The sequence below is a fragment of the Stenella coeruleoalba genome (assembly GCF_951394435.1).
Source record: "Stenella coeruleoalba genome assembly, chromosome: 12".
Taxonomy (NCBI): Eukaryota; Metazoa; Chordata; class Mammalia; order Artiodactyla; family Delphinidae; genus Stenella; species Stenella coeruleoalba.
The window spans coordinates 88,047,133-88,065,201 of NC_137158.1; the positions used below are offsets into that span (position 1 = coordinate 88,047,133).

Genomic DNA, 18,069 nt, shown 5'->3' on the forward strand with positions numbered 1-18,069 from the left:
GAAATGGAAGCATAGGGAGATCAGGGCCTTGTGTAAAGTTACATAGAAGAGTTGGGATTTACACACAGCATCCAGCTGCTTCTACAAATCCCTTAAATCCCTTGTACCTTTTTTTTTGGAGTTTTACTCAAACAGCCTCCTAACTGCTCTCCTCTTTTAAGGGTTTTGGCTCTTCAAGTTTGTTTTTTACGTAGTCACGGGATCTTTCTAATCTGCAAACGTGACTCCTCCGTGAACTCTCTCTGTGATCTGGGACCTGTCTTGCTTTATTCTGCTGAGCCTCGCTTTAACTTCACACTTTAGCGATTCTGAGCTCTTTGTGTTTCTTGGTGCGTATCCGTTGTTTCTCAGTTTTGTGCCTTTACTCTAGCTAATCCACTGCCTAGAATACCCTGTCCTTAACTCCTGTCTTCAAAGTTCTGTTTATTTTTAAAACTCAGCTTAGACATCTTTACCTCCAAGAAGACATTTTAAAGCTTCCTTTTTTTTAAGTTTGTATTTGGTGTCTCCCATGTGTATCTCCATTATTAAACTTACCATTTAAAAATCTAAAAAATAAAAAAATAAATAGATCCCAGGGTATATGCATCGTGAGTTGATCTGTTGTTGCTCAAAAACTTTGGACTTCCTCCATGGAAAATTGCTCTTAAAGTTTTGCAGTACTTTTGTTTCAGTCTACAGAATGTTTTGATAAATGCTTCTCCTCTTAGTGTGCATTTTTTTTTAATAGTAAAAAATATTTGGAATTAAGTTTAGTGAATTCATTACTAACCCGGTTAGGTAATGGTCTTTTTGATAAAAAATGAGCCATAGTTACGAAGTGATGACACATTCCTACGTGATTTAGAAATTGATTTTGACAGCGCTTCCAAAGCAGATTGCATGTTTTTAAAGTTTAATTTTACTCCACAGATAAATAGAACTATAATTTTAAAACAAATTATTATTTTAAAAAATACGTATTGTGTTGAACATCATAATGTGCTACTCCATGAAACTTGTCTTCCTAAAACTAGTCTTTTGTTTCATAGCAAGACTAAAACCTGTCAAAAATAATCATGGATCTGTATTGGTTATTAAGTTCAGATAGTTCATCATATGGACTTAAATTATGTTGCTGTGAATTCATGGGGAGGAAAGGCTTTGTTGGAATAATGATTGTTTCCTGTAATGCGCTTTACATTTGTATCTGTCCGTTTCATGTCAGGTGTCCTTTTGAATTTTCTCACGGATGCTTTGAAGGAGACAGTCTTGCACTGTCTCAGTATCTGTAATCATAAATGTGTTTAAACAGCACAAGAATGCAGGGTATTTATTTCCAAATGCATATTCCTTTGAAAAGATACAAGTCAATTTTTAAAATATTTATAAATGAGAAATTATAACGGGCATGAATACACTTAAGAAATACATAGGTGGGTGGTGCTTCTCTATAATTGATAATAATAGGAAGACTTCAAGAAAGTTGTTGGGAAGTTTGAAAATGTGTCTGCTTCTTTGAAAATATCCTATGTTGTCTAAAAGGGTGATGACTTGGTATTTATTTCTCCAGACATCTCTTTTTACAACCATTGATGTATCTGTATTAATAACATATGGAATGTATAGCCCTATACAAGGCCCTAAAAATTGTACAGCATATATCTTACCTTCTGTCAACTAATCATGGCCTCTAATTCGTGTAAAACTGTAAGTGTATATCTTACTGCATAGTACCTTCTGTCTATACACAGATTGAAAGTGCAGTCATCCTTAGTGTCTCCTTGAGTAATTTCTAACCGGCGTTATTACCACTTTTCCCCAGCTGCCCATCCCTTTTTCCTTACCTCCTGGTAATAATTGGACTTGGAAAAGACTACTGTGGTTCCATTCTTGAGGAAATTCATGCCTGAGAACATTAAATTCCTTACAATCATATAGTTAGTAGTCAAGTGTGGACTACATCACACACTCCGTGTTTCAGGAGATGCTCATCTCACACGCTGTGGCATCTGACGCAGCACTGCTCTCTGTAGTGTGAAGGCTGAATCTTGGGAAACTGTCATTTTTAACCCATAAAAACTACAGTTTCATATGACTCAACCTAATAGCAGAGCATAAGCCTTTAGAGCTAACCTCTGGAATCAGACTTTGACATCAGACGCCTTTACTCCCCGGCTTGACAAGTGACTGCAGTGTCTCTACATCTCCTTTTCCATTTCTGCAGAGAAAACAGAACCTGCCCCACACACCATAAGGTTATTTTGAGGATTAAAATGAGGTAACACATGGGAAGCATTTGAAGACTTTCCATAAATGTTAGCTACTTTTATTATTACTATCATGATATTTTGGTTTTGTTGTTATTATTTTTATGTTGTTGACATAGAAGTGTCTAAAGACAAAAAGAAATCTGACCAAGGATAGAATAAAATTAGGTTGTGAGGGTTAGGGCTACCTGAAAACAAGAAAATACAGTGTGCAGTATATTTTCTGCTAACATCACCAGATCAGTAGGACAGGAGTAAAAATGCTTGAGAATTTTGTATGTTGGTTTCAGATATATAGAAACATATACATCAATACATGCATCCATGGACGTTGAAGGGAGGTGTGGAATGGGGAGTTACTCTGAAAGTCTAAAGACCAGTGATAAAACTAGCAAAACTTTACTTTAGAAATGTGAACGGTAAAGGCGGCATCTTTCACCTTGATGTCCGCTGTATTTGGCACTGGATGGAAAACTGCTAGTTTTATTGACGACCGCTTTGTTTTAATGCTTGGTTCATTTATGTGATGAACTAATGATAATGAACTAATCTTCCTTATATCCTTTATTAGTAATGCTTTTTATTTGCGAGTTGAAAACATATTAAGGTAATTTATGAAGCAGTGATATATATGTAAGAGGAAATGGGAAAGTTTGTGTATAAATGGGCTGGGTAAAGGTATTTCCATTTAGGGAGGGAGGAGAGGAATGGTACAAACATGTTTGACGTTTTTCCCCTTCAAAAGTTAGTTATGCTCTGAAGCCTGGGGATGAACTGGTAGGTCCGGGGGGTCCCACTGCACCTCATGCAGTTGCAAGACCCCACGTGTGTATGCATGTGCATACACAGAATTGCGTATGTTCACGTGACTTTTTTTATTATTTAAGATGTCTTATTAAAGTTTTATTTCGCCAAGGAGACCTTTTCTCTTTCCCTCTCTTTTTCTAGAAGGCCAGCAATGATGCTAGTCAGAGTGATACCAGTATCTCATCATCAGAACCAAAGAGCAAAAGTAGTCTTCACTTACTGGCCCATGAAACAAAAATTGGATCCTTGTTAAGCAACAAAAGTCTAGATGTCAAAGACAAAGCTGGTCCTTGTCCAGATGAAGATGATATGGAAGGAGATTCTTTCTTTGATGATCCCATTCCTAAACCAGAAAAAACCTATGGTTGGTGAGTAACCTGTGCTTTTATATTATCAGACTAGCGGCTTAAAAATAGAATTTCTAAATGTTTTATGTTTAAGAAATAATGAGCTACCAATGGTTCTGTAATTAGTGAATTTGTAAGTCTGATTTTGTGTCATTAAAGCCTTTTATGTTGTCAAACAATTCCAAGTTTTGAAGGACCTAGATGTTAATGATTTCAGCAGGTAGGTTTGTACTGAGTGCCTGCTGTATGCCAGGTACCGTTTCAGGTACAGGTGCAACAGTGATGAAACAGGCAAAATCTCTGCTTCCGGGAGCTCATACTCTGGACGGCAGCAGCAATAAGTTAAGAGTCCCCAGGTGCTGTGTCGCCTAGATGCAGCCCGTGTTACAGGAACTGAGAGAATGGAACGGCGGAGGGCGGGAGTGTGGGTGTGGAGGGCGGCCGGTTCTCAGTAGCTGTTGGAGAAGGCCTCACCTCAAGGGCGAGCTTATGGAGGGGAGAGCAGGCCAGGCGTTAAGCTGGGCTGCCGGAGCCCCGCACAGGCAGAGGTGAGTGGTGCGGCGGGTCCGAGGACCTGCGGCAGAGGAGCTCGCAGGAGGTGGAGTCGGGCCAGGGGCCGGGGCCACCGCAGGGCTTGGCTTGAACCCGAGGGGCCCGGAAGCCCCGGGCTGTGAGCAGCAGCGTGACTGCTCCGACGTGCGCAGTGACACGGCCCCCTGGACGCTGGGTCTCCAGGCGGGAAGCTCTTAGGGTTTTCCAGGTGAGGGGTGATGGCGGAAGTGGTGAGCAATAGGCGGTAGGGGATGTATCTTGAGTTTGGATCCAAAAGGATTTGCTGGTAAGTGTGCGAGAGGAAAAGCAATATCAAGGGCAGCTCCGGGGTTCTTCCCAGGGTGAGTAACTAGGAGTTTTTCCAACTGATCGAGGTGAAGAGCAGGGGGAGCGAGGCTGGATCGCGCAGGTGAGCCGCGCGCAGGTCCAGAGCTCACTCTCGACCAGCGAGTTCAAGAAGGTCGTCAGTGGAAAGGTGAAGCCTGTTTTCGGGTGTGGGTGTGGGCATTCAGGGAGAGGTCTGGGCTAGAGGTGACAGTTAGGGAGGCATCAGTCTTGGCTGAGGTCACAGCCGGGAGACTGGAAGAGGTCACCAAGGAAGGGGCACTGCAGCGGGAAGGGGACCCAGAGAACCGGAGGGAGAGGCGTCCTTGGAGGAGGAGGCCCAAGTGAGCAGCTGAGTTAAGTTCTGCTGAAAGTCGCCCTTTGCACTTAGCCCCGATGCCCCTCGCGGGCGGCCCTGGGGCAGTGTTAAAGGGTTAGCGTGGGTTCAGGAAAGCCTGAGGCGAGAGGACTGTATGTGGCAGAATGATTTCCTGATGAGTTTTCCTGTACAGGGTGCAGAGGGATGCGCGGTGGCTGGAGAGCGGGCATGGGGCTAGAAATGTTAAACTGCGAAGAACAGTAGCACGTACGTGTGTTGATGAGAATGATCCGGTTTTAAAGAGGAAAGATGAACGAAGTAAGAGCGGGAGAGGGGAATTCCTGGAATGCTGCACCTCCGTGCCGGCGCCGGAGGAGGTGAGAGGGCGCCGGGCCGGAGGGCGAGCCTGCGGGCTGCTGGGCACTGCCCTGCGTCCGCTGCAGGCTGGCGGTCAGGACTGTGTGCTGAGGTCAGCTGGTGGCGTCATTTGCGGCCCGCTCTCCGGGGCACGTCTGGGCTGTCATGCTGTGTTCGTCAGCTTCTGCGCTGTCCCTTGCCTGCATCTCTGGGCCACGGAAGGGACTTCCGATAAAATCCCCGACAGTGAAGCCCATGAAGCGGAGCGGTTTAATTTGTGAGACATCACACGCAGTTCTAGAGAGGGGGAACTTCCTGCGTGAACCTGCAGTGATTCTTAGTCTGTTTTGCCTTGCCGGGTGTACTTCATGATTTTGAATCTGTGAAATGTATATTCTTTATTGCCCAGCTCCTGTGTTGCCTACAAGATATATTCAAGCTGCTTGTGTTTTAATGGCAGAATGTAAGAATCCCATTTAACTGTACACTTGTTTCTTGCTAGGAGAAGTGAACCTAGTAAGCAAGTAGGAAGCCTTGCATCGCTCTCGGACGCCCCCCCCTTAAAAAGTGGACTCAGCTCCCTTACTGGAGCTCCCTCATTGAAAGACTCTGAAAGTGAGTGTCTGGAAGTTCCTAGGTTTGCTGACTGAAGACGTGGACTTTGAATGCTGATGATATTTTTTTCTCTAATTAATTAAGTAGTGTATGATCATTGTTTATTTTTTCAGGAAAATATATGTAAAATCATAAAAATAGCCCATAATTTTACTACTCAGTGATATTTTCTGTTAATATTTTATTTTTAAAATTTCTTTTGAGCATGGTCATATTCTCTATTGTTTTGTATTCTGCTTTTCCTATGCCATGGAAATGTTTTTAGGAAATTGACTTTTTAACCGTCTTCTATAATAAATAGACATTATAATTTTTAAGCCATCTCTTTTTTGGACATTTAAATTGACTTATGTAGGATTTACTTACAATTAATTTTTAAAACTTTTTTTTTTGTTTAAAACTTTATTCCGTAGATAGCACAGTAATCATCGTAAGAATGTTAAAATGCTATTCTCCCTTTAGGGATTTGGATCAGATGTATTTTTTCTATGCAGCAGAGGTAGGGATTGTTAGCTAGACGTGGAATGGCTCTCCTACTGCACACAGATGGTGACAAGACCAAGGATTTCAAAAGCAAAGCCTTAAACATGTAGTCATGCAGATGAGCTTTGTACACTATATCATAGTAAATATAGGATTTAATTGGCAGAGTGTTTAGAGTATAAATGTGCCTCTTTGAGTAGATCTTTATTAGGAAATTGCTGTGGGGTTTTGCATAATCTTGTAGTACTTACTAACCATTTTGTGTTATGTGATACCACTGTAGTAGGATTTCTCGGGGCACATAAAGTAAGCTAGCCATGAGTCTGTTAATTCGGCCCAGTTTCCCTCTTCTTCTCCTTTCCCAGGTATTGTCACCTTCAGTGAAGGAATCCAGAGTGTCATGATCATGTCACTCTTAATACTGACTAGGAAATAATGATTTAGAGAGGGCCTTGAGAACTGGGCACTGAAGAAATAAAAACCAATGAGGAGATAAGTTTGGTAAATGAAATAGCGATTAAATTGAAGCAAAATTTAGAAGTTCAAAGGAAAAATAAAACTGATGAGAATAATTAACTGTAGTCCATGAATTCATACCCAGTAGGGCTTCTTATAGAAGGCTGATATCTGATAGTTGGGTAGAAAATGATTTTGATGGTCAGGTTCCAATAAAAAGTAGTATGGCTACAAAAAGGATATGTAATAGTGTGGTTAAAAAAGGGCTGTGTGATACATAGTGTAAGCGCACTCTATTGTGTAATGCATAATAATGCGTAATGCAGTGCAATTAATCACAGTTTGTAATTTTCTTCTTAGTTTTTGGTTATGATGTATCAACAAACCCTGTACTGCAAAAAAAAGTTGACATGGTTTAGAGACTGTTATATTCTGAAAGTCAATTTAATGTGACTGTTTTTTTCTGTTCACAGGTAAAAGGGGAAACACAATTCTGAAAGATCTTAAATTGGTCAATGATAAAATCGGATCACTTGGTTTAGGTCAGTAGATTTCCAGTTGCAGTATGGACTGCTTTAAGGCGATTATTATTATTATTTTTTGCGGTACACGGGCCTCTCACTGTTGTGGCCTCTCCCGTCGCGGCGCACAGGCTCCGGACGCGCAGGCTCAGCGGCCATGGCTCACGGGCCCAGCCGCTCCGCGGCACGTGGGATCCTCCCGGACTGGGGCACGAACCCGTGTCCCCTGCATCGGCAGGCGGACTCCCAACCACTGCGCCACCAGGAAAGCCCTAAGGCGATTAATTTTTAGAATAAAATCTTAAATGAAGTGTCAGTCAGCCTACCGTGAGCACCTCATGCACAGATGGTTGGACGGTTTTTATGTATCCAGGGTTACTGTGTCGGCCAGGGGTGGAGGGAGTAGTAACCACAGCGGATTCTGTCCTCGTGGGGTTTAAACCTAGCAGGAAGATGGGTGTTAAACAGGTGCCTTACGGGTACTTTGAGTGTTAGAAGAGTCAGGCCGCAGCCTTACGGAAGCGGGGAGTAGTTTGACTTAGCCTAGCCTTGGCGATGGGGGAGCCTCTCCCAGGAAGTGACTGCTCTGCGAGACCTGCTGGGGCAGGCAGAGGGGAGAGCCTGCCGTTCGGACCGCGAGCATAGTGCGTGCCGAGGCAGAGGCGCTTCCCTGGGGCTGGCGGAACGTGGTCCGGGCCCCAGGGAGTCAGTCTGATGGGGATGGACGTGTAACAGGAACTCTGGGGTGTTGTGCCCCGTCCTGTGGCCTGGAGCAGCAGCGGGAGCGGTACTCCTGCAGCAGGAGAAGCCTCCGAGTGCCCTGGGCCACTTGTGGGCACCGTACCGCTTTCAGAACCTTGACGCTTCTGGAATAAGGCTTTAGAGCACAGTTTAGTTTGGGAGACAAAAATATTAGTCAAAGGCACTCATGTTCACAGACAGGTGCTTCACATGTGTAAAGCACGAGTCGGCAAACTCTTTCTGTAAAGGGACAGAATGGGTATTTTAGGCTTTGTGGGCCACACGTAGTCTCTGAGTGTTCTTTGTATTTTTACAATCATTGGAAAATGTAAAAGCCATTCCTAACTTGCAGGCTGTAGAAAAACAGGTTGTGGGCGGATTTGGCCTGCAGGACAGGCTTGTATGTGTGACCAGGAAGTCAGAGGCTAATGTTAGGCTCCAGCCCACTCTTCAGTGACTATTTTGTCCTTGAATTGGCTACAGAAGCCGGAGGAAGGTGGGGGAGTGGGTGGTTAGTTTCCCCCAAATCCAAACTGCAGCCCAGCTGTTCTTTTTAATGATGCCATATAATTCAGTAGTGTAGTTTTTGAAGGAAATGTGTGTCTAATTGTAGATAAATTGTGAGGTGTGTTTATATAAATATAACATATATATTTTTTCTTAAACTTACCAGGGACTGGAGAGGAAGATGACTATGCTGATGATTTTAACAGGTAAGAAAAATGGTTGGACAAGAAATACATAAATTGTAAACAGTTTCTGAACAGGAAAGTATGACAGAATTACGTTGGTGCTTATTTTAGTCTTTGATTCTCTTGTTCATATTGATTGAAGGTGAATGAAAGATAGTTAATCCAGAATTATACATTGGACTTTGAAGCGTGTTTTTGATTTTACATTAGAATAAGAACATCTGTATTATGTGCAGGGAACTTGATAAGAATAAGAAAAGGAAGTAACATTGAAGGATCAACTCAGAAGCCAGCAGAAGCAGTTGGGCCACTGGGTTGTCAGTACTTTCGTTCTCCCCTTTCTGATCTCAGTGGGGGGAATTGTCTACATTCGGCTTAAACAAATTGCCCCCTCAAATGGTTTTTCTGATTCATGTGACATTTCTTAATATTTTGTTTTAGGTAATTTTTTTATATATGTAAAGAAAATATAACCTATGACTTGGCTAATAATTAATTTGGAAGTAATATTTGTTGTAGATATGATTAGAAATTTTAAATCAGAGTTCGAGAATTTTATGTAACTGATAGTTTTTTTCCCCCAATTTAGAATTTGTGTTTACTTCCTAACATACAGTTTTTTGAGAGATGAAATTTTTAAAATCTGGGTTTGCTTCTTTCATGCCATTGTGACCATAGTCACTAGTATGAAGCTTAGTGTTCTCATCTGGTAAATGGACTGGACTATTCCTGTGCCCTTGCTGAGTTATTTTAAGGCTCAAGTGAGATGAGAGGTATGCAATTAATGATGTGTTAATAGTTTATTCTATTTTATTTAAAGAATTAAAATAATTACATGAAAGATTGAAGAATGCTAGTTACTCTCTCTAAATGTTTATATTCAAAGTTCTTATTTTTCTTTTTTTTTCCCCCTGAAATTAGTACCAGCCATCGCTCAGAAAAAAGTGAGCTAAGTATTGGTGAAGAGATCGAGGAAGACCTCTCTGTGGAGATAGATGACGTCAATACCAGTGATCAAGTATGATGCTGTGCTTCTCCCGTGGAGTGCTGTCTGTGCCTGTTGCCTTGAGTTGCCGTAAAGCTTCGAAACTGTATACTTCTTGCAGGGCAGGAATAGAAAGGCAGACTTAGAGAGCAGATGTGGGACACAGGAGGGGAAGGGGGGAGGGCGGGATGAATTGGGAGATTAGGTGTGACGTAAATACACTGGCACGTGTAAACTAGATAGCTAGTGGGAACCTGCTGTGCAGCACAGGGAGCTCAGCTCGGTGCTCTGCGATGGCCTAGCTGGGTGGGGTGGGGGTGGGGAGGGAGGTCTAAGGGGGAGGGGTGTGTGTACGCGTAGGGCTGATTCACTTTGCTGTGAGGCAGAAACTAACACGACGTTGTGAAGCAATTATACGCCAATAAAATAAAAATTATACTAACTAGGAGAAAAGCAGTTGAAAGTTCCGTAAAGTTTATGACGGAGTTTCCTGGTCCAAATCTAAAAAGAATGTCTGTAATGAATGTGTAAAATTGTTTTCAGTTGTCGCCTGCTTTGTTAACTGAGTGCTTGTGAAATGCTGGCGTGTTATTACTGGGGCTTCAATTGCTGTGGGTGTAACTGGGCCATGGTGGGTCAGGATGAGAGTCAGAATCGACCACCTCAGGGTGTAGACACTGTAGGTAGGAGGTCCTTTTAAGAGACGTCAGTATCGAAGGTTTGTGTGTATATAAGATCCCTGTGAATGCAGGAGCTGAAGCAGAGACTGGGGTGTGGACTGTTCTGAGCAGGCAGGGAGACAAGACAGCAGAAACGGGGAGTCAGGGTGTAAAATTAGGAGTGCGTTTTGGAGATCACATTTGACCTTTTCTTGGGCAGAGAGCAGATACTTAGGTGTATGATAGATCTGCGATGTAAGGTAGCATCTCAGGATCAGATATCAGTGCCCACGGTAAACTGGGGGTGAGTCTGCCTTTGAGGTTGTAGGTCGCTACAGCCTGGAGGTGAACCTTGCTTTCCAGAATGAGGAGAGACTCTCCAAGTGCTTGTGACTGTCAGGGACTGTCATGCAGGGAGAAGGCCTTGGAGAGAAGCAGCGTTTTATATGAATCTGGGCCCGCGTTCCTATTCTTTCATGCATGTGCTTTCTCAGGCGAGCTGCAACCTTTGATCCTCGGTTTCTTTATTCGTGAGAGGAGGTGTCAATGCCTCCCTCACAGGCTTGTTCTGAAGGTTAAGTGATAATATATAACGTGCCTTCTCTAATTCTTGAGACAGTATAAGTTTGTAATAATTTGTCTTTCTCTTTTTACCTTATGCCATCCTAAAGAGGCCTGAAAATGTTGCTTTAAAGTTATGAAAAGAGCTACAGATGGGTTATTTTAACAGCCAGTCTTCTTGTTCATGTAGAGTTCAACTGTTAGCTCAGCTTTCAAAAAAATCTCAGAAAAGGAAGAAGAAAGTGAGGGCGAGGACTTCTGCCTGTGCAGCAGTTTGTAGAACATAAGACGGCGCTTAAGCTACAGCGTAGACATTAAACATTATTTAAGACTCTGCTTGCATCCTGACACTAGTTCTTTTCTTTCTTTTGAACAACGAAGCTTGATGACCTGACACAGGACCTGACTGTGTCCCAGCTCAGTGACGTTGCGGATTATCTGGAAGATGTTGCCTAGGCGATGAAAGAAGGAAGTATTCTAATCGGCAAAGGGACAAAGGACTCTGATCAGTTCTTTTTTTTTTATCCTGGACAATCTCTCTTTGCTGGAATGTCTGCTCCCTGTTGGTGCCTGTGTTCCAAAAAGATTACAGATATTAAAAAAAATTAACTTTTGGGCTTCCCTTGTGGCGCAGTGGTTGGGAGTCCACCTGCCGATGCAGGGGACACGGGTTCGTGCCCCGGTCCGGGAAGATCCCACGTGCCGCGGAGCGGCTGGGCCCGTGAGCCATGGCTGCTGCACCTGCGCTTCCGGAGCCTGTGCTCTGCAACGGGAGAGGCCACAACAGTGAGAGGCCCGCGTACCGCAAAAAAAAAAAAAAAATTAACTTTTCATTATACTAAACAAAATACTCCTATTTGAGACCATGCGTGGAAGATTCAATATTCTTAATGTGGTTTAGCTACGTGCTTCTCTATGGAAGTTGATTACGCTCAAATTCACTACAAGGAGCGAGTCTGTGAAATGCCAGTATTAAGCGCATAACGAAGGCGCCAGTAAAGCCGTAGGTTCCCAAAGCTCCGCGTGCGCACCTGTGGGGCAGCCGCCTGGGGTCAGGCACTTCGGCAGCAGGTGGTTCTGCAGGTAGTTGGCAGGTGGCCTGGGATTTCTGCAGTCCTGAAGCCCATCACTGTAAGTTACATTTGATAGGTTGACTTTATTTTATATTTCCTTCCATTTGGAAGGTTTGTTAGACCATTAAGGTTATATTAAACTACTCGTGTGTGCTACTTAGTTTTGCTTGTTCTAAAGATTAAAATCCAGATGTGGTTATGACTTTTGATTCATGGAATTGTCTCTGACAGCACTTGCAGTCGCCGCGCTATGTCCACGTAAGAAGCTTTATTCACAGGTTCTCCTTGTCATAGTCATAATTTATTATTTGTAAAGATGCCTTGAAACATATGAAATACCAAAATGCATCTGAAACCAGTAAGCAGTGCTTTTATTTCAGATCTATAAGTTGGTTATATTAAAATCCAAATTGGACTGTAACAGTAGTAATGGCCTAAGACCATATCCAGTTTGACAAGCTTTATACACTGTACATAGTTTCATTGTAACCCTTAAAAGTTGAGCCAATGACAGCATTTCAGGCAGTCTCGTTTACATTCTACCCATTGTGCTGCTGTTTATGTAGGTTGCAGACATTACTGATCCTGAAGTATCAACAAGCACAGTTGGAAGTGATGCATGCGTGTTCATGTGGATGTAAGTAAAGCTGTGACTGTGTTAAATTTTGTACTTTTTAATTTCAGTTAAATTAAAGCTTTTTATTGTCACCTTTATTAATAAAAGGAGCGAATTAGACCTAATTCACTGATCTCAAGAAGTGAACAGACTTTGTGGTTTGTATAATGTTAGTTTTTCATTGCATACTAGTCTAAACACTTCAGAAATATTTACTAGGCTCCGAAATGTAAAGGGAAGTGATCATGTATGGATCAAGGTTATGTGACATTAGAATCTGATTTTATACCATTTAAGTGAAGCTGAGCCATGAACACCAAGAGGAAGCAGGACAGAATGTGGGCCAGGGCAGCCTGGGAGCCGCTCCGCCAAGCTGCCCTCAGTCTGTGGGCCGTGATCTCAGTCTCGGTCAGGCTTTTTGTTTCACGTGAGGAAATAGCGCTGTGTGAAGATGTAGTCTGTTGCTAAAAGTCCCCCAGTGTGCTCACTGTAAAATGTATTTCCTTGGATGTCATCTCTGTAAAAAGTCATTTTCTATAAAGATTGTGGTTCTGTTCTGGCCCTCTGGAATCTGTGTCAAATGTGTGATTTATTTTTGATATTTGATAGGAGCTAGGTTTCTGTGCAATGATTTGAAATTGTTTCAATGGAATGATCATCGGGGTGTGGCGCTTTAATTTTGCAGAAAACTTTTGAATAGTAGCATCTGAAATCTGTCATTTTTCTGTTACCCACAGAATCTGATCTTTTTATGGTATCTGGGAGGATGGGGAGAAAATGCCAACTATGAGACTCGCTTTGTCATCAGCAGTACATACATCTGATCCGATAGTTTTAATAGCTTAAAATTCAGCTGTGAAAAAGCTCTCTTTCCACATGTGTCCCTTGATTAGATAGAAGGTTTTGAGTGTGATTAGCATTTCCTTTTTGTTGAGAAGTACATATTGAAACATTAACCCAGGAAATAACATTTTTATGGTAAAACCTGTATTGTACGGTGGAGTTTTTCAAATGTTTCTTTGTGTGTCAGATGTCAATAAAAGTCTCGTTTTATTGATGACGACTAAAGTGAGTGAAAGCTCACGCCCTTTGTATTTCATAGTGACAGTAACCAGGCCCCAGTTGTGCTGACCTTGGTCCTGCCCCGATGGCCGCCGCCTGCCTCTGCCCCTCGCCCCTCTTTCCTCGCTCCAGCGCCGCACAGCACCTGCGAGCTGCCAAGGTGGGTCCTGTCTGGGGTGTATCTGCCTCTCCTTGTGTGGATCGTCCTTCCCGCAGAATCCTGCCGGGCTGGCTTGTTTCCGTCTCGTTCTCAGAGAAGCTCCAGCCGGAAGGGGGTGCCCGTTTTCCCTCCCGTCACTGTCACGTTTGCCCTGTGTATTTTCTTCATCTCTCATTGCTGTCTGAGATGCGCTGGGTTATCATCCGTAAGCTCCGTTGGAGCAGGGACTTTGTAAGCAGTGTGTATCCCTGGTGCCTGGAGCGGAAGTCAGCCCCAGTACGTGCCCGGGGAGGATCCAAGGCGACCACATGCACAGATCCAGGGGTCTGGGAAGCACAGGCTGGGGCTGGGCAGCTGCCGCCCGAGGACGACACGGTACGCTTTCAGGGGGACAGCCATCCTTACCCTGAACCCAGGGAGGCCCCCGCTTCAAGTCTGAGGAGTGGCTCAGGGACAGCGGGCCTGGCTGCCCCGCCCCCCCCAGGCTGGTCGGAGCATTGCTCCTGACGGACGTGGGCAGGCCTCCTGTCTGCGGCTCAGTGTGGACACGGGCACAGGGCAGCAGCGGGGTTCGAGGTTGTGCACTGACGGCCCCGTTGGATGTGCTGGAGGGCAGCGCTCACCTGGGGAAGAGCACGCCCCACGGCCCAGGTGCAGACCCTCCTGGACTCGGCCTCGGGCTGCCTGGGACCCCACCTGGTCTCTGCCCTTGCACGCTAACCCACGCCGCCCTCCTGACATGGTCTACACTGCCAGCCCCCATTGTACGAAGGGGCGTATTTGGTGGAAACAAGTGCAGAGGAAATGAGGGCAGCCACTCTCCTGGGTCATCCACGCTGGATGGAGGAGGAAAGTGAACAGCATGTGACAAAGGCTGAGATGAACCAGCAGAATGGCTTTTCTTGGGGGAAACGATTCAGAGAACAAAGTAATTTTAAAGTAAAAACCTAATTGAACTACTTGAGATTTGAGAACGTTTGTACCTACAAAAGGCCGCTATGAAAAAGGTGCAGTCAAAATGATCTTTTAAAATTAATTATCTTTGGCTGCGTTGGGTCTTTGTTGCTGCGCACGGGCTTTCTCTAGTTGTGGTGAGTGGGGGCTACTCTTTGCTGTGGTGAGCGGGGGCTACTCTTTGCTGTGGTGCGCGGGCTTCTCATTGCAGTGGCTTCCCTTGTTGCGGAGCACGGGCTCTAGGCGTGTGGGCTTCAGTAGTTGCAGCACGCAGGCTCAGTAGTCGTGCCTCACGGGTTCTAGAGCGCAGGCTCAGTAGTTGTGGCACATGGGCTTAGTTGCTCCGCGGCCTGTGGGATCTTCCCGTACCAGGGCTCGAACCTGTGTCCCCTGCCTGCATTGGCAGGCGGATTCTTAACCACTGTGCCACCAGGGAAGCCCCCAAAATGATTTTTGATTAAAAAATTGTTGCGCCAAGTCATTCGGTGGACGGATTGAATGATGGGATAATGCAAAAAAAAAAAAAAAAAAAAACTTAGTAACCTCAAAGGTAAAGAACTCCCTGCACGTGTAGCAAAAAGACCAAGGTGGAAACAGAATGGTCAGGAGATGCGGACAGAGGATTGACTAAGGACTGCAGCAGCTACGTGTCCATCCACAGGGTTAAAACTGAGGCAGGAAACATTGGCAGAAACGTGCACAGGTTCAGAGACACCTGAGTGTCTGGATGAGTGAAAGCCAGGCCCACGGCTGGGTGGATCCTGCTTAGTGATCATTTTAAAGGAATGAGAATGAAATTGCCTGACCGGCTGCTACAAGTAATAGAGCAATAACTACAGAGTTAGGAGGGAAAATGAACTTTGAGCATAGAATTTCTACCCTGATGGAAAAAAAAAAAAAGCAACCTTCCTGCCTTGTCGGAAATGGATCGCAAAGCAAGGCAAGATGGGTCTGGCCTCTCACGTGGCATCAGGCTCACGTCACGTCTCCGCGGGGCAGTCTGTGCTGCTACTGGCAGTGGGAGGGGACTTGTGGACCCCTCCCCACCTTCTGGAGCACACTGGGCCTTTACCAGGGCTTTGCCTCTGCAGAATGGTAACTCTGGGTAAAGTCGGGCCTGCTTCCCCGGAACCAGGAAGGAGAAGAGAGGGCAGGGGGTTCCCGGGCCTGCATCTCAGGGTGGATGGAGAGGAATAGGGACAGGGGAGCAGCAGGATAGAGGTGTCTGGGCCATGCCTTATATACAGGGGTCATTTTGGATATTTTCACGTGAGTTTGTTGTTTTGGCAATTTATGAAATCTTACGGTTTGATAATGAAATTATTTTTCCCGTAAATGTTTAATTTTCAAACCCTTCTAGTTGCTAAAAGCCAATTTGGGCATGTTTTATAAATCACTAGACTATTGGATATGGACCTTAAACTCTCTTTTAAATCATTTATAGTTTGTAAAACTGAATGGTAGCTCTTCCAAAATGGAAATTTTTGATGAATGAGTTCCCTTTTTACTTCAGGCATTTTTACTTCAGGCATTTAGCATTTTTACTTCAGGCATTTAGCATTTCTCTCCCCTTTCTGTCTCAGTCCATGTGATGTGTGATTTTTTATCTGATCTTCTGTTGAAATTTTGGTATACAGAATGCTGTGCTGCGCCCACCATCCTTAGTCTGGTGTTGGGTCTCGATGGCAGGCGCTCCTGCAGCCCCAGGTGCGTTGGCTGTTTGGCTGGGGTGCCACCTTCCCTGACCCCTCTTCCCCATTGCACACACCTGGGCTATGCTTACCCTTTCTCCTCTTTCAAGGCCCAGGTTAGAGGAAGCAAGTGTTTTGTCTCCTTTGTGTGCCAGGTACTTGTCATCTGTCCCTTTGACTCCCTGCACATCCCGTTGTGGGGGAAGTATACCAGAATTCCAGCCGATGTTTACAAACGTTTAAGGTGCTGGGTGCCAGGTGCTGTGCCGGTGCGCGCACGCTCTGTGCACAGTCGGCAACGGGGACTTGGGAAATACCACATCTGTGCCGCCGCGTGCTGCTCACGGGCCCTGTGAGAAGGTTACAGCAGGACCACCAGAAAGATGATGCCCGAGATGATCTTTGGACTTCGGTTCCCTGGAAACTGGTGGGCTGATGGGTTCTGCCCAGGGTTGCCGGACTCACGGGGAATGAGCCAAGGGCCCTTCTGAGGAGGAAGGGTGTCACCAGCAAGGAAGTGTGGGGCAGCAGAGGTGCAGGGGGTTGAGTAGCAGAGGGGTTGGGTGTACATGTTGCAACCACTGCACAGATCAGGATCCTGGACACCTAACTTCCTGGCTGAGTGCTGTCGGGCAAGTTATTTATTATCAATGTTCTCAGTTTGCTCAGTACAAGGGGGAGTGAATACTGCCTGACCGAACGGGGCGGTTGTTGTGTTACGTAAGTAACGTATGCAGAGTGTTGAGCAGTGTTCTTGGCAAATAATACTCAGTAAATATTAATGGTTTTTTTTACTAAGAAGGTAAGAGTCACGGGACGTAGTTTAACTTGGATGTGGAGGGAGGGGAAGAGAGAGCGCCTTGGGTAATGGCAGATGAATTTCTGTTCCTCTCCCGAGGCCTGATTCAGATGCCACTTCCCACCAAGCCTTCTTCCCCCCACCTCGAGCTACCCGCAGTGTAACGTGTTCATGGTCTGGGTTTTCCTTGCGTCCCCGTCAGTGGTGTCCCAACGGGGGTTTCTAGCTGTGACTGCACACCACTGAAAGGAGACCTGGTGTGGTGACGGGATGACAACACCAGCCTGTTTGAAGAGGCACAGTGTGCCGTAAAGGTTTACATCAGCTGTGATTTTAACACCCCAAAATGTGTTGTAGTTCCTTTCACAAGAGAATTATGGGATTAAGAAGTAACTTCTTAGTGCACTACAGGCTGAGCTGTTAAGGGTGAGGTTCAAGCTTGAATGTACAGGGTGAGCATCTTTGTTCAGTCTTGCTGCTGGGGGTCTGTGTGATGAAGATGATGGAACATCAGAAGTTATCCCGAGTTAAAAGCTAATTGTAACGGGATACTTTCTCAGGTCGTACCAAACGTAGTAATTCATGAGTTAGATTTTGAATAGAAGTAATCACTAGGCTCTTGTATTATTCGATAACCCAATGAATGAAGAGGAGTGCATCATATAAATACACTGTAAAAACATTTAGATTTACTACTGATTTGACACAATATATTGATGCAGACCATATTAACACTATGATATGCTGTATGACAAGAACATTAATGAAAAACTGATGAATGGACATAATTAAAAGAGAGCATGTATGTTACTAAAATGTTACTAGTCACTGAAAAAAAATTGAAACGCTATAAATTCCAAACCCATGTGAAAAAAGAACTCGAAAAAGTTTTCCAAAATTTGACAGTTCTAAAACTTACATGCATGACGTTTCCAAAATGAATTGTAATTGAACTCATCCATCGATGAAACTCTTAAAATATGTCAGTAATTGAAAAACCATTTTGATCAGTCATCCTAGAGTAAAATTATTTTTTTATGTCCATA

At 44.4% G+C, this 18,069-nt stretch overlaps 1 protein-coding gene across 5 annotated transcripts in view; it reads left to right on the forward strand.

The window, feature by feature from the left end:
- The window catches only part of CEP43 (centrosomal protein 43), a 64,540-nt gene that overhangs the window by 13,779 nt on the left and 32,692 nt on the right, over nucleotides 1-18,069 (forward strand). For 2 of the 5 annotated variants that reach the window (XM_079939973.1, XM_079939974.1), the window contains 6 exons: nucleotides 3,198-3,424; nucleotides 5,458-5,570; nucleotides 6,983-7,051; nucleotides 8,445-8,484; nucleotides 9,385-9,481; nucleotides 11,050-13,440. In XM_079939973.1, the coding sequence (XP_079796099.1) occupies nucleotides 3,198-3,424; nucleotides 5,458-5,570; nucleotides 6,983-7,051; nucleotides 8,445-8,484; nucleotides 9,385-9,481; nucleotides 11,050-11,124 (621 nt within the window). In that variant the 3' untranslated portion in view covers nucleotides 11,125-13,440. The other 3 variants (XR_013830910.1, XR_013830909.1, XR_013830911.1) reach the window with 3 other exon arrangements.